Raw genomic sequence first — 23,042 nt, 5'->3', positions numbered from 1 at the left:
TTATAAAGCATCGGGAGGAACGTAGCAAAACCAAGACAACAGACAAAGTTTCAGTTGATATTCAGAGACCTACTCACAGAGAAACAGCTCGATAGCTAAACCAGGTTTCCACAGAAAAACTTTAGGAAGAGTAAAACCACCAGGGAACAAAGCGGAGTTCTCTTATTGCAAGTTTTGGACCTGTAAATATCAGCCATGTCGTAGTTGCAACTGGAAAACTCAAGATGTTTCTAAAAGCAGAAGAAGAAAACGAAACAAACATGGATGCCTGAGTTGTCAGATGGCGTCGACACTGCAGCGCTGTCACAATGCAGCACTGGGACGATTTACAGGTAATGTAACGAAGCACGAGACCAGTGACCAGTGAAGACTTCTGTCAGAGCCTCACAGGCCTCTATCAGAAACCTGCTGGTGACTGGACGTTGCAGCTGATCAGACTGATAAGACACCACATCACTGCAGTTTGATTATAATTGTAGGGGAAGTCTTCTCTGTTTATTGTCCTCTTTAACCTTTTTTCATGATTATCATGTGGAGGGAGAGGAGTCAGTTTTCTTTCAACAGTAACATTTTAATTATTCTTACTTCATTATTTCTGCTCAGTCACATGAGGCTGAAAATCTTTGAGTCCAAATAACCTCATTCACACTTTTCCCACATTTGGGTCAATAAATAATTTCTACACAGTACAAGAAACACTAATAACTGGATTATTAGATAATTCATTTACAAACAAAATGTCAAAAGGGCAGATACGAATGAATATATTTATAAAACATGTTGCGACCAATGGAAGCTGATCGTGTGCCTTCAGTGCCTGAGCAGTGAAGTCCGTTTATACACCGTGGTCCGGCTGATCTGAGAACAATATAAATTAAAGAACCTAACAGGCCACTTTCCAGACAACCTCAGGAACTTGTAGCCCAATGCATGATTCAACAGTTATTCCAACAAGACCTCCCTTTGCCTCTAAACCAGCTCCAGGTCTTCTCGGTACACCTGCACACAGTTTTTCGGGTTCTCGGCAGGTAGGTTCTCGGACGATTGGACGCCGCCTGGTGGGACTGATGATGGAGAAGAATCTAAACATCTTAAGTGACTAAAACTTTGTGCAGTTCTACGGAGACAGACACTTAGTGTCCAGTTTATTAGGAACACCCAGCTCAAACCAAGTCAGTCTGGACAAAAAAAATTGGAAGTATGTGATTTTGGAGAAAAAAAACACGATGTTGTCTGAACCAAGAGTTTATTTTTATTTCAAAACCAAAGAAAAGAGGAGGAGAGACACGGTAACAAAGTTTAGAGTGAAAAAAAGTTGTTATCATAATTTGTTACCTGGTTAATGAGCAGCTAAACTCCCGCAGGTGTTCTGATTAAAGGTCGGGCGCATTCAGGTGTACGACGGTGACGGTGATGCCGTCGCGGTACCTCCTGGCCAGCTCTGTCGGTAGACTCAGCATCTTGGCCAGACGGTTTGGTGCCACCGCTCGGTACCCATCATCCCCCAGGGCATGGCGGAGCAGGTGAGTGGCGGCGTTCTGGTCCTCCAGCACTGACATAACCCGCCCCCTCCTCTCCAGCAGGAGGCGCTGCAGGACGCCCAGCGTCATGCCCATGCCAGGAATTATGGGTCTCTGCTGCTGAAGGCCTGTACAACGACAAACCAATTCCCGAGTTTACACTTATACTGACACTTCAACTGCTTTCATCATTTAAACTTAAACTGACAGTTCGAGTGCTCACATACAAACTGATCTTCCTCCAGGGCCTAAACTAAGAAACGTTAAACTTGAACCACTACAGCACCAACACTATCACTGACACCTCAGGTCCCGGTAACTTAAACTGCGACTCCCATACAATATGTAAGAGACTATTACATACAATCATCTCAATGATAACAGTTCACCTCCATCCTCAGGCCTCTACTTTTCTCCATCTACATGTGACCAGACAACTCGAGTCTTTAGCTCATATCCATGTTTGGACTAATTTTACAGTCCTCCTGACAAACGCAACGGGATACGGTCTGTCCCTGAAATACATGACAAACCTGGTAACACTAAGTTCCTTCAGGTGGTCTAAGGTCTCAACAGTCAGGCCTCCTCAGTATTCCACAATCTTTTAAAGTATATTCCACTGGAATGAACTCCAAACTGCTGTCAAGTGAACCTGATCCTCTTATATTTTCAAGTCAGCATTTAAGATCTATTTTTCTCGAAGTCCTATGATTCAGACTTTATCATTTCAGTGTGATTAAGCAGCGTCAATGCAGTCCAGATCAGACTCAGCTCAGATGTTCAGTTCACTGTAGACTTAGTGACGATCTTAGTTCTGTGACCTGTCAGTTGTTTCCTCACCAGCTGGACCACGGTCTGTCAGTGCATCAGCTCCCATAGTCCTTCAATCATCAGGACCAGGAACTTGTCAGCAGGCCTGATGCAGTGTCCAGTCCTTCGGCTGGGCAATCAGGTAGGGCGGGGTCAGGTAGCGTGGCAGCTGCGTCCGGCCTGCCTCGTCGACCGCAGACAAGACATCCGTTTCCGACAAGACCCGGCATCTCTGTGCTCCATTCGAAGCGGACGTCTCCGAACGCCCGGAACGGGAGCAGCAGACCCAGCAAGAGATCGTGGCGGACCACTGTCCTCCTCTATGACCCAGGATCCTTTGGAGCTCGTCGGGGTTCTAGGCATTGTGGTCGTTTGTGAGGCTGACTGCTGACCAGCGCCGGTCTAGCTTCTGGACTCCCAGGACGGCCCGGCTGTCACCCAGGTTTGCCACGTGTAGGACGCCGCTGGAGATGTGGACGACGCAGGTGGTGCAGCCGGACAGCACCACCTGTAGGGGGGAGGACAGAGACAACGCCTCCACTGGCAGAGAGACCCATCTGTGGACAGAGAGGGAGGATTCAGCTGGTGACTGAAGCTGAGAGCAGCCAATGAAAACTGAGAGATGAGAAAACAGAAGATCCAGCAGCTTCCGTTAATTTAACCACAGTGATGTTTAAAACTCATCACATGTAAACGTCAAAGAAAATCTACATTTTCCACTGATGTCTGTCCCACAGCTGAACTGCACTCTCCAAACAAACACAACATACAGTCAAAACCAGGTTTGTCACGGTGTCTCCACATGGTGTTACCTATATAGCAGAATTATTCTGGTTGGTAAAACACAGAGAAAACAAGGCAGAAACCAGAACCTGGACCTTGCAGGACCTTACAGGATCTTACAGGTTCAGGTTAAGTGAAGCTGCAGGTTACAGGTCAGTAGTGGAAAAGAGCTGAAAAGAGCCACAGCTGACTAACTTCAGACTCATATTATTTTCAGCTGACCTTTAGAAGGAGGACACCGGATTTAGTCCTCCATCTCCTACAGTGCAGTCGTGTTGAAAGGGCCCACTACAGGGAGAGATGGACATGAGACTGTTTCATTCAGAGACTTTAAAAATCCGAACCTGTCGTGCGTGAAACTGTCCCAGCAAAGTTTAAACTCTGGGGATTAAAGGAGTCAAACAGAAGAAGTGTAACTACAGAGTCAGGACCTGGGTGAGGACATGGACAGGTGGACCCGGGCCTCCACAGACAGGTCATAGTCGAAGCGACGGAAAGCGGTCACCCTGCCATCCTGTAGCCAATCAGAAAAAAGACAGATAATGACATCAAAGCATATGAAAGCTTAAGCTGATGAGCACTCAGGATGTCCAACTTCAGGGTAATTTTACTCATGAATCAAAACTTAAGACTGAACAAACTGCAGAGGATGAAACCGACTGAGGTCTGACGTGTCCTGGTGAAAATCAGGTACTGAAATACAGGTCTGCTCTCACCTGATGATCAGCCAATAGCAGCCGGAGCGGTCCGTACCTGCTTCCACCTTCGGATGTCTGGCTTCAGGGATGTGATGTCAGATTGTCTGAACACTGTTCTCTAGTTCAGAAGTCTTCACAGGTTCACTTGGTTCCTAGTAACTAAGACCCAACAAAAGACCTGAGTCAGGATGGGTCCAAATTATTTCCACTTTAATCGGGCCTGTTTTTTTTTTTTTTTTTTAAAAGATGCACGTTAGGTTCATGTTTTCTACCGGTCCATTTTTGGGTCGAAGATTCTGGACCTGTGAAGACCTCTAGCCTGGTTTATGGATTTTGTTCTCCGACATTTCTGGACGCCTGGTTACCTCCTCCTCCTGGTGTTTGTCCTCCAGCCAGTAGTTTCGGAGGCTGTGGAAGGAGATCGCTCCTCTGTTGGTGGAGCTGTGGTCTTGTGGGTGTTTGTGCCACTCCAGCAGTGGCGGTACAGCCCGTCCCTCCTCTACCGCTCGTTCAATCTCCGCGGGGCCTGTGGGGAGGGTGAGGCTGTATTCGTTGGCCTGGCAACAGATGACAGGCGGACAGATGAGTAGTTTGACTGGTTGATTGATTGACAGCGTCAAGAGAACTAGCATCATGAGAACCAACAGAACAATCAAAAGAAAGCCTCAGCAGAGCTTCTCGTCTCATCCCAGACCAGACTGTAACAGTGTCCTCAGTGTCCAGAATTAACTGCACTGTGGGTGATCTTCAAATCTGTCTCTCACTTTGCCATCCGTACCTGACAGAACCTTTTAAGTGTTCTTCACCACCGGCCCCCTCGTAGTTAAAAAAGATCAGCAGCAAATTCTCTGCAGATCCGTAGGATCCACATCTTGAACTCACGCATTCATGAGTAGTCCGCAGGATTCTGGAGCACCTATCTGGAGTCAGCTGCACAGGTCTACAGTTTTCCAAATGGAAGCTGAAGTCTGGACACCAGTTCACCTGATCAGCAGCTGTCTGACTTTGTTTTTGATATACGGTATATACGATATAAGTTCTCGGGATCCCTTAAAGCAGTAGTGATAGTGTGTGGATTATCTCAGTGAAATAAGGCTGAATTGTTTGAATGGACTGAGGAGGAGACTGAACAGAACCTGGGGGAGACCCAGATGGAGCATCAGCGGAGTTTTTACTGCATCTTATAGGTTTTGTGTCTGAGCTGATGGACTCTCTTCACCTCCAACTGCTGCAGTCAAACAGCTGCTGTTCAACACTCAGCTGGGAGAGTGTTTACCTGTGTGTGTTACCTGTCAATGCTGCATTTTATTTCCTGTAGCTGCCTTCTCTTCTCTCCGCTACATTTCCAGGTACATAATCAGTTTGTTCATTAAAAACCTGAATGGAAACACTACGCACCAAAACTTTTTCCTTTTGTCTGAGGTGGAAAAGTTGCGATACTTAAAAAGAGGATCTGTGATAAGAGCAGATTTTTCTCTTTCTGAATCTTCCTCGATGTTGTGGCTGAAGAGAAGATTAGTGAAGCTGAAACTCGAGGTGTTTGGGTCCTGGTTACCTGTTCCTCCTCAGTTTAGTTGAAGGTGTCTGGTTCTTGATTCCTGAAGCAGATCGGTCTTTTCATAGAGGTCAAAACCTTTTCATGCAGCCAGACAGGTGTGCTGTTGAAGGCTGTTTATCTCCTCTCTCAGACCGTTTCTTTGTTTCTGTCTGTGGCCTTGTAGCCAACTGTGACCTTTGACACCTTTCGTATCTCGCTCAGTGATCAGTCATCCATAAACCTGCTGCTGCTCATTGTGAAGCCCTGCGCCCCTCACTCACTGTTTCATCATTATTTTCATTGAGTTAACAGACAGAAGAAGAGCAATCCTCAGACTCACCTGCTCCAAATGAATAAAAACATGAAATTGACAAACTGCTCTTGAGTTTTAAAGTTGTACCTTCTGAAATAATGAAAGAAAGATTTGGGTGTTAAAACCAAACCTCGATTTCTCTCCTTTAAGCGCTGAGAGAAGTTGAGGTGTAAGTTGAAGTTAAATTTATGAAAGGAGCTGAAATATTTTTTTCCTTTCTGAACTTTTTGATACGCATTGATGAACCAGGGCTCTTATTTGAAATACAAAATGCTTGTTGCATCAGCCCCAAAAAGAGTGACAGAGTTTTAAGAATAGAGTTCAGAACAAAACAAACGTATGTGCAAGACAGGCAGGAAATGCACTGCAACGATCACAATCAGTTTCTACACGAGGACAAATCTTAGCAAGTTTAAGTTAAAAAAAAAGTTGGGGCCATGTCTAGTATGAAGACCTTCCATAGCCTCTTCCCCTTCCTGCTCTGTTAAAACCCCAAATCTGTTTCCCAGACAGATTTTAAAACATCTAATGAAAGACTCTGCTAATTGGACAGTTAGTCATAAATCAGATACTGATCCTACAGCTGAGGAGTCTGGTGGGAACAAAGTTTCCAAAGGCATGCTGTCAGGAAGCTGGGGAAAGGAGGAAAAATTTAGATTTAATACAACTACCGCTCTGAAGAGATGTGAAGAAGTGGGACTGTGGTGAACTGAATTTAAGACAAACCTGCTCAAATGTGGGGAACGTTCCGTCTGTAAAGAGTGGGTATTTTTTCTATATCATTACACTTCCATAGTAGGAAAGAAGAGTCTGATATACACGGAGGGAAAGAGTGGTTGGGAGCCATTTTCCCATCCAAAGTATTTTCTAATTTTGGACCATATCTTCTAACATTGTGTTGATTTCTCCACATTGAACACCGAGAGATTGCAATGAATATCGGGCTCGAAAGCAAGAAACCCACACAGCAACCAGAAATATACGCGACAAGGAAACCAAGCAACTTCAAAGCCACTCACCAGCTAGCAAACATGTAGGCGAAGCAATGCTAATGCCTCACAAAGAGACCGCCGATTCAGAGCAGATTCTCCGGGAGCTGAGGGGTTGTCGTCAGGAAAATAAAGAGCAGGTTGAGGACATTGAGGGGAAAATTGTGAAACTAAACACAAAACTGAGAGTTGCCATTCACGATCTCCTTTGTGGAAAAGTTATTCAGAGAAAATCTTCATTTAACCGACAAAACAACTCTTCAAATTGAGCAGATTCTCATTGCGCACTCGGACCCCAACCACCAGAGGATTAAACCAAGATCCATACAAAGGACACAATACTCTGTTTGGCCTGGCAAAAGAACTGTTTTACCTGGTAGGTGAAGCGAATAAACCCGGACAGCGATTATTCATCACGCATTCTCCAAAAGCAAAGGGAATACACAGAGGTACGGAAGATTATAAAAGATAGACGAATCCAGTCACGAACCCTGTAACCGGCACCTCTAAGAGTCAAAAATGATGATGAAACCCGAATTTATGAGACCGGGGAGGAGGCGACTCAGGACCTGGTGAGGAGAGGATTCCCCCTGGAGATCATCAAACCCCGGGAGTCACCGATGGAACAGCTGAGACAGCTAACTTGGGAGCGAAGCAACCAGCAAGCTGAGACGCGCATTGCCATAGGCGAACTTCAAGGAGAAACTTCAAGTGTTTAGGAGAACGTCAACATCCATAACTTAAAAGACTAGACATACTTATTGTTTTCTTTGCGCCTCTTAAAGACGCCTTGTTAATTCATTTCCAAAAATCTGAAGACTGGGGCGGGCAAGTCCATTGAAATAGCTTTTGATCATCGCCTCTATACTGGAAGCCACACTAAACAATATTGTTAAATATCATACTGTCCTGTTACCTTCTTTTTGTTCAGCGTCCAACTGTTATTTACTCTGTCAGTTCCTTTGGGCAGGGGAAAGTTTTTCAAGTTTATGATTTGGGAATGGTGCTAAGTCACTGAAATGGAGACCTGTAATAGCGGCTTCTTTTAACGTTAACGGGTACTTAATCTGATTAAGAGGGGGAGGATTCTGTCTAATTAAGGAAGGAGAAAATTCAAACACCTTTTCTGCAGGAATGTCATTTAAATGACACTGAGCATTATACAAATAGACTTCAGACATGCATATTCATCCTCCTACAAATCCGGACACTGGAGGGAAGTGGTCATACTAACGGACATAAAAAACCAGGGGATTTTAATTCGTAGAGGAGATTTTAATGAAAGTTTCGATCCTAGACTGGACTCTTCCAGTGGAAATTCAGATTCCAAAGGTATTAGTAAGAAGACAAACGTCTTAATGGAGGAAATGGGTGTTATAGATGTTTGGAGAGAAATTACTCCATCTAGTCGGGATTACACTCACTCCTCCTATTCTCACACAGTCTATTCTAGGATAAACTATTTTTTCATTTTCAATGGAGACCTTCACAGAATAGGACAGTGTGATATTGGTCTGGTCACCCTTTCAGACCATAGTCCCATATATAGTATACTGTATATCAGTGTATCTCAATACTAAATCAAGATCTACGCTTTTGAGACTGAACTCAAAAATGGATCACGAAAGGTCTGAGTAGTTATTTTACATTTGTTCACAAGGTGGCTTTTCAGAATTTGGATCCTTACAGAAAGCCTGGAAACGAAACGATTTATATAGTTACCTTCAAGTTGGGCATTACAGTATTTCAACCAGAACCTGGGTGTAGCTATATAAACAGGAGAGACCGAAATCATGAAAATATTCTGGTCGATATATAGATCCACAAACAAGTGATAACTTAATCTCCAGAATGTATAATGGTATTCTCCAGTTCAAGTCTTAAAACAAACTGTATATTAAAGAAAGGTGAGAGAAGGAGGGAAATTTTAATATTTCGGAGGAGGGCTGGAGAGGAAGATGTTACGCATGATGGATGATCAACTAGTTCCACTACACGGCCAGAATTCTGTTGGAAAAACATTGTAAGGTTTTTTATTATGCCCTTTTTAAAGCGACATCAGGGAAGTGGTGGTAGATGTTGGAGACTATCTGGGATAAATGACGCCAGTCACTTCCATATTTGCCAGGTTATTGTGCCTTATTGGCAGGAAATTCATAGTGTATTTGGAGTCAACGTCCCTTGTAGATGTGATACTGTAGATATGGGTGACATCTCATTTGAAAGGTGGAATATCACTGATAGGAAACCGGTTGCTCTTTATAAAATTTTACATTTTACTTTACTTACCCCCTTCAACCCTTTGTAGCATCTAAGGTGAAAGCTTCCTGTGCTCAGTTGTCAATTATTAGATCTAATGTTAGAAAAGAAAAGCTCTGGAAGAGCCAGGCTGTACAATGCGTATCAGACATGCTGCAAAATCCTTTGTTTTGAGAGAGTACGATGCTGTTGGAATCTGCTTGTAGTAATACTGATTATTAGTAGTAGTAGTAACAGAAATGGACAGTCAGCATATGTATGACCGGCTCTAATAACCCGTCAGAACTACTGCACCGTGGCTGAGCAGGTAGTTGTTAAAGAAACATGACTTCTTCCTGTGACAGTAAAAGACACCGACAGAGCAGATCTGACTGAAAAGTGTTTCCACGTTCCACCAAAACTGGTTCACGTGAAATGTTTCTGTGGCGAAAACGCGTGTTTCTACGGCAGAGAGCAGCTCCTGAGAGCTTCACTGGAATCTGGGAAATGTTAAACTTACATCTCCAAAAGTAAACGGTGGGTAGGAGTTAGGTTTACGAATAAAATCTGGATTTTAACTCCGAGAGTTTCTCCACTGACAGACAGCCACCATTAGCTTCTGCTAAATGCTAACAGCTGCTAACACAAAACAGCTGAGAGAACCGTCCGTGCGCGTCCCCGCCCCTCTACGCTGGGGCCCCGCCCCTCTGGGATGGGGCCGTGTGCATATGATGCGTTCAGGAACCTCTCCTGAGAATGGAAATAGAAAAACTCACAAAGTTTGTAAAACTGTATTACTTCAACGCGGTAATTAGAACCCATATTACCTCATTACCACAAATATCACTGCTAGAAAGAAGGTTTAGTTTAGTTAGGTTTAGTTTTTAAAACAGAAGCGTTATTAGTTCAAAACCTCATGCTAACGTCAAATAACGTGTGCACCTGAATGCAGCAGGGTGCGCGCGCGCGTGCGTGCGTGCGTGTGTGTGTGTGTGTGTGTGTGTGTGTGTGTGTGTGTGTGTGTGTGTGTGTGTGTGTGTGTGTGTGTGTGTGTGTGTGTGTGGGGCCGTGTGCAGACCGCGTGTGGCGCAGAGGAGGATAGAAAACAAACATCCACAGTTTCGGTGTCTGAGGTGAGTTTGAGCTCCGGCCGATCGATCCGCTCTTTTCTCCACGCAGGAGGCTCACACGGCCGGTCTGCGGTGCCGCTCCGTCCCCCTCTGATGCACCCAGAGAGGAGGCGCTGCGGAGCCGACAATCTCCCGCTGTTTACTCCGCTGTGGAACATATGCTAACCTGTTAGCAGGCTAGTTGACAACATGACAGCGCTGGGCCTGTTGACTGGCCGTCTCTCTCCGCACACACCGCGGGGAAACCCGCAGAGCCTGGCCGGAGCAGGAACTGTCCGCACAGGTGAAGCGGAGCTGATCCTGGAGCGGAACCTCTGGTCGCTGGCCGCACAGAGCCGCCTATTAACGTGTTGAGGCCGCGGGGCAGCCCCGGGGGGGGGGTCCTGCTGGTTAACGGTGTCAGAGTCAGTCAGTCGGATGTAGAATAGACTACACGACAACCAGCAGACACTAATCCAGTCCGGTTCTCTGTGGACCCGAACGACAGGTCTGGTCCCAGCTGAGGCTGGTATCAGTCCATCAGCAGACTGCTAGTCAGCTGTTTGCATCAGAGCTGAATCAGTTGGTCGATGGACAGAAAATTAATCGGCAGCTAGTACAGAGTCAACAGGTACTTATGAAGCAAAACCTCCTCTCATCCTCTGATGTCTCAGATCTGCTGTTTTATCACAGAATATTTCTGAGTTTTCAACCGTTGGTCAGACAAAACAAGACATCTAAAGAAAGCAGCCAGACATACTCACTGTTTTCCGAAGTTTTATGGAGCAAAATAGTTTAGTTCTACTAAAACTCAACAACAGTTCTTAAAATCAAGTCCAGTTCTCAGCTGCTCAGTAAAAACATACACAGCAGAGCAGCAAACGGACAGAATAAAAACAAGTTACACCTGAACTCATCATTGTTTACTACACATATCGAGCCGTCTTCCGGTCCTGAGTCTCTCCATTAAAGGGCCGGTTCAGACTTTTTTAAAAGTGTATCTTAAAACAACAAAACCAACTGTCACGTCAGCTGTTATTGTGAAAAGCCTGTCCCACTGGACCAGGATCGGCCTGGTGGATAGAGCTGGTCTGGAGTCAGGTCTGACTTTAAACATCAAACTCTGATCACATCAGGTCACGGAGAAGAAACAAAACTCGCATATTAAACTTATTCTACAAACCATGAAATATTACAGCAAAACCACTACGGCAGCATGTCGTAGAGCAGCAGTGAGCTGAACTCAGACCAGCCGATCGGCTCCTGGGTTCAGGCCTCGGTTGCTCTCGTCTGTGTTCCGAACGTGAAGCCAGTCGTACCGTGTCCTGGACGGGACTGAGGTGGGCGGACGTGTGTGGGGTCTGTGGGCACGGATCACTGAACGGGCCTGCCGTCACTTTCCTGACTGAGACGAGAAGACGACGAGACGCCATTAAACACGAACTGTGACGATGTCAAGATGTAAGCTCGTTGACTAAAATGCAGTTTAAAACGTAAAAACTTTACCAAAATCTCTCCATGTTGTATTGTAGAAAAAAGAGGAGACGAAATCACTAAGAGTGTTTTTTTTTCAGACAGTGGCGTCATCTAAAATGTCCTTCTCTGATTGGTTGCGCTGCTCATTTCTCCTCCTGCGCACTCCAATCATCTTTCTGGTGACTCTGCGCAGCAGCGGCGCAGCAGCGCACCCACGAACTCACCGCCACCACCGCCGGACTGGACCGAGCTATGATCGGATAACGCACGGTGAAGGGAAGAGAACATGACGGCAACAAAACGGGTCACAGCTGGACCCACTTCAAACGTAACGCTGCCGTGTGTAGTAACTTACTGTCGGGAGAGAAGCGGCGACAAAACCAGTGGGAAGAAAACCACAAACCTGAAGAGACACCTTCAGGTTCGACACACAGAAACTGAGGTGACCTAACGTTAAGATGTTAAATAACGTTGCTTTACTGTTGAAGCCGTATTGAACCAAACACTAAAGGCAGTGGTGTAACATTATCCGTTAGCATCTCACAAAATAACATTATCTGTTAGCATCTCACAAAATAACATTATCTGTTAGCATCTCACAACAACAGCTGCCTTTAGTCTCGGTTAAAGACTGAGTGGCCCAGTCAGCTAAGTTGGCCAACATTTCGCTTAATACAGGTCTGGTTGTTGTGGTGTATTAAACATGCCTTCCATGCTGAAACACATTAAACTTAACTGCCATACACATTTTAGGTCTCGTTACTTTTGAATGGCTCTGTGACAGCTAAATGTGGTCTATGTGAGACCTCTGCTGGTTATTGAAATGCACAGTATGTTATGTAGAAGATTGTTTTGGGCTGAATAGATTCTGTTGGGCGGTAGTTAGCTCTCTAGTACTGAGCTTGATTTGTGTGCAAAGAGGTTCCACATATTTTCTTTACAAATTTATTTAAATGCTAGTCAACAAACCTGTTATAAACACTGACTGTATAACAATCTAGTACAACAGCAATCACAATCACAGAATTAAATCAACACCTTTTTGGAATAGTCCTGAAACTGACTAACTAACATGATCTTTTTGTCTTAGTACTAAGACTAAGTCTAAAAATAGCTGACAAAATTAACATGACTCGGCAAAGGCCCAGGGGCCCGATAGGTCATGGACACCTTGTGCCCAGTCGGCCCAGTAGGCCTGGTTGGGGGAAGGTTCTGGGAGATTACATTGATACAGAGGAGTTAGGAAAAGAACTGGGAGGGTGTTCCGGAGGAGGTGCCAGGTTGCCTAAGTGGAAACGGCTGCTACCCCAGTTCCTACAGAGGAAAGGTTGCGGTTATCAGTAAACTGGTCGCCTTGACTCTATGGCACAGACTCGTGGTGTTACCACCACCTCCAGGATCCTGGCTTCCAGGCTACATACGGCCCAAAAGTTGTTGTAAGGCTGAGGAGTTTGCTGGCACAGCTCGGCTGCTGCTGAGGAGAGCTGGCTTTCTCGGACTGGACAAAAACCTGTTCCTGCTTGCCTTCGCAGGACGCAGACCTGACTGGACTAACACCTTTACATAAGTCCGTCGTTCAGGCGGGACAGACTCTGAGGGCCACACGACCAGCCGACATCAAACCCGGGATGTCGCTCCTTGAGGAGCCGCTGTTTTCAAACAGTTCTCTGGAGACCTTGTCCTCTGCCTATCCCTGAGCATGGGGGACACAGTCCTCTCGGTTCCGTTCAGGTTAGAGGAGATTTTTAGAGGGTTACAGGATGTAGGAGAAGTCTTTAGTTAGAGGGTAGAAGCGGTTGAATACAAACTGACTGCTTAGCTGGAGAGTTGTGGGGGGAACCGTTTTGTACGTTTTATGAAAATAGAATGTTTTATTTCTCTTTTGATTAACCACTTAATCATTAATAGATTAATTTTCAAATTCAAATTCTCACTCTCTCTCTGTTTGTTTGCCCAGCCGTCGTCGTGGTGATGAGCAGTAATGAGTGTTTCGGTTGTGGCCGCAGTGGCCACTGGGTGAAGAACTGTCCGAGCGCCGGCCGAGGACGAGGGAAAGGTCGCGGCAGAGGCAAAGGTGACTTTTACTCAAACAAATACTTTGAACAGTACAGGTACAACATAAAGATGTGAAACAATAATGAGACTAATAATAAAACCAATAATAACAATAATAGGGTGAATAATAATACTAATAAAACCAAACATAATAATAGTAATAATAATAATAATCATAATAATTGAAGCTGTGGGTGTTGAGCAGGATCATGGGGGCAGTAGGTGGTTTACAGTCACAGTTCCGGACTCTGCAGCACCAGGGGCAGAAATACCTGCAGAAAGCGACAGGACGAGAGAGGAGAGAGACGAGGAAGAACAAAACTACGGGAGAGAAAAGAAGTCAAGTTAGTAACAAGCATTGATGGGATATGAATGCGTGCAGATGGAGAGGAAGAGGAGGAGAGAGGAGCTTAGTGCATCATGCGAAGTCCCCCGGCAGTCTAAGCCCTTTAGCAGCATAACTAGGGGATGGTTCAAGCCAAGCCTGAACCAGCCCTAACTATAAGCTTTATTAAATAGGAAGGTTTTAAGCCTACTCTTAAACGTGGAGAGGGTGTCTGCCTCCTGGACCAAAATTGGAAGATGGTTCCACAGTAGAGGATCCTGATAACTGAAGGCTCTGCCGCCCATTCTACCTTTGGAGACTCTAGGAACCACAAGCGAGCCTGCGTTCTAGGAGCAGTGTTCTACTGGGGTAACAGGGTACTATGAGCTCTTTAACATATGATGGTGCCTCATCATTAAGGGATTTTAGGTGAAGTTTGTTTAATGTGTGGGTTAAAGGACGTATCCTGATCAAAGAGAACTCCAAGATTCCTAACGGTGGTGCTGGAAGCCAGGGCGATGCCATCCAGAGTAACTTTATCCTTAGATAAGGTGTTTCTGATGAGTTGGGGGCCAAGAACAATAACTTCAGTTTTGTCTTAGTTTAACAGCAGAAAGTTGTTGGTCATCCAGGTCTTTATGTCCTTAAGGCAAGCTTGAAGTTTAGCTAACTGACTGGTTTCATCAATCTTCATTGATAAATACAATTGGGTGTCATCGGCATAACAATATAGGTTTATAGGGGGTGTTTCCTAATGATATTGCCTAAAGGAAGCATATATAAGGTGAAGAGAACTGGTCCAAGAACAGAACCTTGTGGAAATCCATGACTAACTTTTGAGTATATGGAGGATTTATTGTTAACGGGCACAAACTGAAATCGATCTGATAAATAGGACTTAAACCAGTTTAGAGCGTTTCCTTTAATGCCAATGAAATGTTCCAGTCTCTGTAATAGGATGTGATAGTCAATGGTATCAAATGCAGCACTAAGGTCTAACAAGAGAAGTACAGAGACAATAATTAAAGATGCTGATGAAATCATCACTACAGAGAGCTATAGGAATAAATGGATCAGTAGAGCTATGACTCTCTGTCAGCCTGGCTAGAGCACTGAAAATAAACCGAGGGTTGTTTTTATTTCCCTATTAAAGATGAGGCTAAGCGGCATTCCTCGATTTTGGTAGAACGCCATATCCTTTCAAGTTTTCACATAGTTTGCTTTAATATACGGGTTTGGGAGTTAAACCATGGAGTGAACCTCCTTTGTTTTATTATCTTCTTTTTGTGAGAGGCAATAGAGTCGAGTGTCATTCTCAACTTGCCTGCAGCACTATCAACAAGATGGTCAGTTTGGGAGGAACTAAAGTTAGTCCTCTGTTATATTGTAACATGGTGGTGAATTAAGTGCTGATGGAATCACTTCCTTAAATTTAGCTACAGCTCTATCAGATAGTCATCTAAAAAAGACATTTCTGCCTAATAGTGTTTAGTCCAGTAACAGGAATTCAAAAGTTATTAAATAATGGTCCGATAAAAGAGGATTCTGTGGTAAGATAATTAAATGTTCAATTTCGAAGTCAGAACGAGGTCAAGGACGGGTTAAAATAGTGAGTGGGTTTATTTACACCCTAAGCGAAGCCAGTTAAATCTAATAAAGAGATAAACACAGTTCTAAGGTTTATTATCAACATCTATATGAATATTGAAATCGCCTACTATAATAACTTTATCTGTGCCTAGGACTACACTTGATAAAAACTCTGAGGATTCAGATAAAAATTCAGAATATGAGCCAGGAGCGCGTTAAACTATAACAAATAGAATAGGCTTTAAAGCTTTCCATGATGGATGTGTAAGACTAAGAACCAGACTTCCAAATGACTTATAACTGAGTTTAGTTTTAGGGTTGATTATTAAGCTTGAGTTGAAAATGGCTGCTTCTCGGCCGGTGCTGATCTCCTGGGATTTTCACACACAACAGTCTCCAGAATTTTTATTCAGAATCGAGCCAAAAACTAAAAACACCTTGTTGATGAGAGAAGTGAGAGGAGAATGACCAGACTGGTTGGAGCTGACAGAAAGGCTACGGTAACTCAGATAACCACTCTTTACAACTGTGGTGAGCAGAAAGGCATCTTAGAGAGAACAACACGTCCAACCTTGAGGTGGATGAACTACAACAGCAGAAAACCACGTCAAGTACTCCTGTCATCCAAGAACAGAAACCTGAGCCTGCAGTGGACACAGGCGGCACCAAAACTGGAAAGTTGAAGACGGGATAAACGTAGCCTGGTCTGATGGATCTGGAGTTTCTGCTGGGGCAGCCGATGGTAGGGTCAGAATCTGGTGTCAACAGCATGAATCCATGGACCCAACCTCCCTTGTGTAAACAGTCCAGGGTGGTGGTGGTGGTGGTGTAGTAATGGTGTGGGGAATGTTTTCGTGGCTCCACTTTGGGCTCCTTAACACCAATAAATCATTCTTTGAACGCCACAGCCTGTCTGAGTGTTGTTGCTGACCATGTGCATCCCGTTATGGCCACAGTTTACCATCATCTAATGGCTACTTCCAGCAGGATAGTGGACTCAAACTGGTGTGTGTACTGAACATGATAATCAGTTCAGTGAACTTCAGTGGCCCCCCCAGTCACCAGATCTGGATTTAATGGAACACCTTTGGGATGTGGTAGAACGGGAGATTGGCAGCATGAATATGCAACTGACAAATCTGCAGAAATGATGTGAGGAAATCATCTAAACATAGACCAGAGTCCCAGAGTCTCCAATATCTGGTCGAATCCAGGCCACGAAGCCCTGAGGCTGTTTTAGTATTAGTGCTCAATGTTAGTGTGCATTAATACAGTGCTTGGTCAGTGTATAATATAGTGCACAGATAATATATATGTGTGTGTGTGTGTGTGTATACATATGTTATCTGTGCACTATATTATATATAAATTTGAAAATATATATATATGTATATGTGTATATGTATATATGTGTATATGTGTATACGTATATATGTATATGAGTGTATATGTGTATACGTATATGTGTATACGTATATGTGTATATGTATGTATGTATGTATATATATGTATGTATGTATGTATGTATATGTATATATATGTGTATATGTATATATGTATATGTGTATGTGTGTATATATGTATATGTGTATGTGTGTATATATATACGTGTATATATGTATATGTGTGTATATATGTATGTATATGTGTGTATATATGTATGTATATGTGTGTGTGTGTGTGTGTGTGTGTGTGTGTGTGTGTGTGTGTGTGTGTGTGTGTGTGTGTGTGTGTGTGTATATATGTGTGTGTGTATGTATGTGTGTATGTATGTATGTGTGTGTATATATGTGTGTGTGTATGTATGTGTGTATGTATGTATGTGTCTGTATATATATGTGTGTATATTTATGTGTATATATATGCTATGAATATATTTGTGTGTGTGTATATATATTTGTGTGTGTGTGTGTGTATATATGTACTTATATTCTTCAGGCAGTCTGAGGCAGAGCAAGGAGAGACGTTATATTAAAAGCCTTTATTTTTTCAGCGGGGCAAAAATACTATAAGGATTCCCACTCTGATGAAGACCTGGTTGGTTGAAAACACTTAGCATTTTAACCAAAACACTAACTAAATCATTTGCTCCCCTTTTGTGATTTGTAACATAGAAAACAGCTGTTTGGGTGTGCAGGGCCTTTAATTTTTATAATGGATCATATGTTGGTATGTTTCATGTGTCAAACCACAGTAAACAGAACAACCTTGCAAGTTTCAACCCTCTTTTTTTCTTTTTTTTTTTCTTTTTTTTTTGTATTCATAAATAATTGTTTGTTTGTTTGTTTCCTTTTTCATTTTTCAGGAAAAAAGTCAAAAACTGTAGAATTTTCCAAAGCTTGAAAACATTTTGGATGTAACGTTTTATCCATATCACCTAGCTTTTATCATTTTAGATGTCTTGATGGTCACACGTTGCTCTGTTAATCATCAGGACAGAAACGTAACCAGCTGATTTGTCGTGTTTCAGATCTGTTCTGTTATCGCTGTGGGGAGCTAGGACACGTTGCCAGAGACTGTGAGAGGACTGAGGATGGTGAGGACACACCTGCACGCAGTGTATAGTACCTACCTGCTGTCTCAGTCAAATGCAGGTGTCAGCTGGAAAATCACTGATCATTTTAGACTGTGAGTTAACAGCCAAACGTCCTCATAATGTCTCACTGAAAAGATCTTTACACACATGAACCTCTACATTTTCAGACTAGTTAGAAGAGGACTCCTCAGATTTATCATTTCAGTCCCATAACACTGTCAGACTCACAGTGGACAGATTAAAAGAAGAATGAAAATCGATGCAGCAAAACCAGACACATAAAGCTTTATACTACTATTTTCACATTCATATGGCGTAGTGTGCCACAACACTGAGAAACACACTGATCTGGAAATCTCTCCTTTATGATCTGAAAAGTGTTTATCTTCAATAAATCTATTCAAAGCCTTATTTCATCAAGACCAAGCTCAAAACAAGTCTGACGTTCTGAAAAGTTAAAATTTTAAAGATGCTTGGTTTACAATAGAAAGCAAAGCCCACACTTTACTAGCCTCCAATTAACACTGTGTTAATGCAGGACAAACACTTTACTAACCCTAAACTAACACTTTACTAACCCGAGACAAAAACTTTACAAACCCTCAAATAACAGTTTACTAACCCTCAGGTAACACTGTACTAGCTTGAGACAAACACTTTACTAACCCAAAACTAACACTGTACTAGCCCTCAACTAACACTTCACTAGCCCTCAACTAACACTTTACTGACCCAGGACAAACACTTCACTGACCCAGGACAAACACTTCACTAACCCTCAAATAACACTTCACTAACCCCTACACTTCAACTGACTAACTACAGACAAAGACTTGACTAACCCGAGACAAACACTTGACTAACCCTCAAATAACACTGTGTTAATGCAGGACAAACACTTTACTAACCCTAAACTGACACTTAACTATCCCTCAACTAACACTTGACTAACCCGAGACAAACACTTGACTAACACTTTATTAACCCTGAACTAACACTTTTCTAACCCGAGACAAATACTTGACTAACCCTCAAATAACACTGTGTTAATGCAGGACAAACAATTTACTAACCCTCAACTAACACTTCACTAACCCTCAACTAACACTTAACCAACCCTCAACTAACACTTTACTGACCCAGGACAAACACTTCACTAACCCGAGACTAACACTTCACTAACCCTCAACTAACACTTTACAAACCCTCAAATAACACTTCACTGACACTCAAATAACACTGTACTAACCCTCAACTAACACTTCACTAACCCTAAACTAACACTTTACTAACCCAAGTTAACACTTCACAAACCCTCAACTAACAGTTTACTAACCCAAGTTAACATTTCACAAACCCTCAACTAACACTTCACAAACCCTCAACTAACACTTGACTAACCCGAGACAAACACTTGACTAACCCTCAACTAACACTTAACTAACCCTCAGGTAACACTGTACTAGCCCGAGACTAACACTGTACTAGCTCTCAGCTAACACTTGACTAACCCGAGACAAACACTTGACTAACCCGAGACAAACACTTGACTAACCCTCAACTAACTATATGTTAATGCAGGACAAATATTTTACTAACCCTTAACTAACACTTTACTAACCCAAGATAAACACTGTACTAACCCTCAAGTAACACTTGACTAACCCTCAACTAACACTTGGCTAACCCTCAACTAACACTTTATTAACCAGAGACTAACACCTGACTAACCCGGGACAAACACTTTACTATCCTGATTCTAATACTTTACTAACCATTGACAAACATCCATGACTGACACATTAATAACCCAGGACTAACACTTCGTTAACCCAGCACGGTTTTGTAACATGGGAGTAACAGGGCTAACAGGTTAGTAGCTGCAGGTCAGAGATTTTGTTGGTAACCCTTAACTTTCAAAGATAATTCTCCTGTAGTTCTGGGTTTATTTTGTCCCGGTCTCAGTCTGAGGATGTCCTACTTAGACCTGTACTAAAGTTGGTTTGAGGTTTCGACCAGGTTTAAGTGTAGTTGAAAAACTCCCAGTAAGGAAAGGCAAATTTATTAGCAAAGTACAAGTTATCTGTAAAATGTCTCAAATAATATATAAAAAGCATAAAACAAGGTATAAAAGAAAGTGTTGTTTCACCTATTCAGCACCTGTACGGGACCATAGTCACCTGGTGAATCTCTGAGTCGTCTGCATAATTATGGTCAGATATTCAGTTGTTTTCTATAATCTGAGCTAGTGGAAGCACGTAGATGTTAATCGGACGAGGCTCAAGGATTGTGCCTTGGGGAACTCCATGTCATTTTTGTTTGTCAGATGTGTAATTACCGATCAGCTCAAAGTAGTCCCTGCCCCTAAATAAATGCAGATATTTTTCTAAGCTGCATGAAGTGTTGTTAGACAATCAGAGTTGAGGACCAAACCGTGCAGTGTTTAATGTACCTGACCCTGAGCCTGCTGTCATCCCTGCAGCCTGCTATAACTGTGGCAGAGGAGGTCACATCTCCAGAGACTGCAAGGAGCCGAAAAAGGAGCGAGAGCAGCTGTGCTACAACTGTGGGAAGGCCGGACACATGGCGCGGGACTGCAACCACGCCCACGAGCAGAAGTGCTACTCCTGCGGTGGCTTTGGACACATCCAGAAATGCTGCGAGAAGGTCAAATGCTACAGGTAAACTAATCCGACGGGTAAAGTACCTGCTACAGGTAAACTAACAGCCTCAGATAAAATGATGCCACGTGTAACCGAACAGCTACAGGTAAACAAACAGCCTCAGATAAAATATTGCTACAGGTAAACTAATAGCAAAATGTCAAATAATGCTATAGGTAAACTACCTGCCACAGGAAAACAAAAGAAGACTGGTTTGGTTGATTTTTTTTTTTTTTTTTTTTTTTTAATTTTGCAGTCTTTTCAGTGTCTGCTGTGTCTGCTGGTTTGCCAGTGTTGCTAGTCTAACCTGTGTAACCATCTAACAAGTCTGACCAGTACATGTTTTTACTGCAGGTGTGGGGAGATCGGCCATGTTGCAGTGCACTGCAGTAAGGCGTCTGAGTTGAACTGCTATAACTGCGGGAAGTCGGGTCACCTGGCCAAGGAGTGTACCATTGAAGCCACCGCCTAGCTGCTGCACCCCCCCACCCCCACCCCCACCCTCTTTAATCTCTTCTTTCTTTCTCTTTATTCATCCCTCTGATCCTCCTCTTCTCATTGGTCCAGAGGCCTGTCAGTCAGCCTCACAGCAGCCAGTCAGAGCGGGCAGCGGGAGGAGGAGGGGCGGACACTAAAAAAACAAAAGTTTCTTCTACATTTCTTAAGAACAAACAGAATCTGTGTTTTTAGTTTGGTAGCAATGTCATGATGTACAAAGCTTTGTTTAAGAATATTTTCTGCCCAGCCGATTGGCTGAGAGAGTAGAGCGATTTAAAAAAAAAAAAAAAAAAAAAAAAAGTTAAGCCCCTCCCCTCAGTCCTAAAGTGGGCGGGACTATAACAGAGGGAAAAATAAGCAACGGAAGTTTTTATCTTCCGATATTAACTTTATTTTCTATTTCTGGACAAAACTGAGTTTGTCTGAAAGAAACGTGATTGGTCCCGCCTCCGGCAAACAGCCACTCACCTCACAGGATGAACGAGCCAATAAGGGCAGGCCACAGCAGGCGACAAAAGGAACATTAATTAGTCATGTTTTAAAGGTGCGTTTCGTTGTTTGGACCAGATGCAGCGACGAACCGACGAGACAAAACAAAAGCGAATGATATTAATAATGAAACAAATTTTTTTTTTAAACAACAATTTTAAGTTTGGGGAGAGGAGAATGTTTTCAAAAAAAATCAAAATGTTATTTTTGTACAATATATAACTTAGAGCTACTGTAAAAATGTCATTTGGTTGTACTGCAGACTGTAAGTTTAACCTGACAATAAAAACATGGAGGAGGAGGAAGAGGACGGAGCTGAGACACACTTCTGTCTGATCTGTTTATTTCACAACAACAACACCAATATATAAGAAAAGTTCCCTAAGGCTTTCTTTAACTGGTCTGTCATTTAAAAGTAATTAAACAGATTTTTTTCTGGAAAGAACTATTTAATATATGGAGGATTGTTTCTGCCAAGAAAAGGCAGGTTTATTTGTATTTACAACAATTCAAAGAGCTTTACAAAAGACACAAAAGGCATTAAGATATAAAAGAAACACAAGACCATATAAAAACACAAATTGGATTTAAAAGAAAAACTACAGGAGAAAGGGTATGTGTATTTAAAAAAAAAAAATACTCATCTTAAGCCAAAACTATATTATGCTAAAAATATGAGGTAAGTCACAATTATGAGATATCAAAATTTTGAGATGTCAACTCAAAATGATGACATAGTAATTTAAAATAATGAGACTAAGTTAAAATTTTGTGTTTTAAAGCTTGACCTAACATTAGTATTTTACTGTAACAAAACCCGGGTACACATAAAGTACTTATTCATTTATTGTTGGAAACTTTATTCTCCGCATTTGAGGAACTTTATACTCCCCCGTTTACACATTTCACATTTCGTCATGCTCGTGTTGTATAACTGAAAACCAGATAGTTTGAAAGTGTACCACCTGAACCCTGTGTCGGTTTCTGCTGTATTTAGTACTAAATTTAACAGTTCTTTCCAGGAGCCTTTGTAAAAAAATGTTTTTTAATTACAGACCTATAAAATAAAGCATTTACGTTATGCATCTAAAAACATTAAAAAGCTTAGTGTCTATTGGATTTTACCTTGTTCTAGAGACAGAGGCAGTTGTATTTGAGTGTTGTCTACATTATCATGACTAGTGCAGTGCCCGCTCGAAATGTGTCGGTAGCCTGATGGCAGTAATGGGCTCTATTTACAAACTCACAAAGCAACATTCTGTTTATGTGACAGAACTTATTTATAGCTTTCATCTGTGATCATTTTGTCTTCGTGTCAATTAACATGTAGAAAAGTGATGTTTGAAGCTTTCTCAAGAAACGCTCATCTAAAAAAAACTTCACATTCGACACTGAACTTCCTTGGGTCCTCAG

At 42.7% G+C, this 23,042-nt stretch overlaps 1 protein-coding gene and 1 pseudogene across 7 annotated transcripts; one reads left to right on the top strand and one right to left on the bottom strand.

Annotated features, from left to right (window-relative positions):
* Positions 1-1,322: 1,322 nt before the first annotated feature.
* LOC120807158 lies at positions 1,323-4,443 on the bottom strand (annotated as a pseudogene).
* Positions 4,444-9,933: 5,490 nt separating this feature from the next.
* On the top strand, positions 9,934-21,440 carry cnbpb (CCHC-type zinc finger, nucleic acid binding protein b). 7 transcript variants are annotated; one of them, XM_040115612.1, is made up of 6 exons: positions 9,971-10,021; positions 13,006-13,204; positions 13,431-13,547; positions 17,914-17,979; positions 20,462-20,660; positions 20,997-21,440. In XM_040115612.1, the coding sequence occupies exons 3-6, from the start codon at positions 13,445-13,447 to the stop codon at positions 21,112-21,114; spliced, it is 486 nt and encodes a 161-aa protein (XP_039971546.1). In that variant the 5' UTR covers positions 9,971-10,021; positions 13,006-13,204; positions 13,431-13,444; the 3' UTR covers positions 21,115-21,440. The 7 variants fall into 7 exon arrangements, with proteins under 7 accessions (XP_039971545.1, XP_039971546.1, XP_039971542.1 ...); XM_040115608.1 differs by lacking the exon at positions 9,971-10,021 and adding an exon at positions 11,659-11,915; XM_040115609.1 differs by lacking the exon at positions 9,971-10,021 and adding an exon at positions 11,878-11,894.
* The last annotated feature ends 1,602 nt before the right edge of the window (positions 21,441-23,042 follow it).

The sequence above is a fragment of the Xiphias gladius genome, chromosome 21, assembly GCF_016859285.1.
Source record: "Xiphias gladius isolate SHS-SW01 ecotype Sanya breed wild chromosome 21, ASM1685928v1, whole genome shotgun sequence".
In the NCBI taxonomy this organism is placed as follows: Eukaryota; Metazoa; Chordata; class Actinopteri; order Istiophoriformes; family Xiphiidae; genus Xiphias; species Xiphias gladius.
This window is presented reverse-complemented; position numbering and strand designations above follow the sequence as displayed.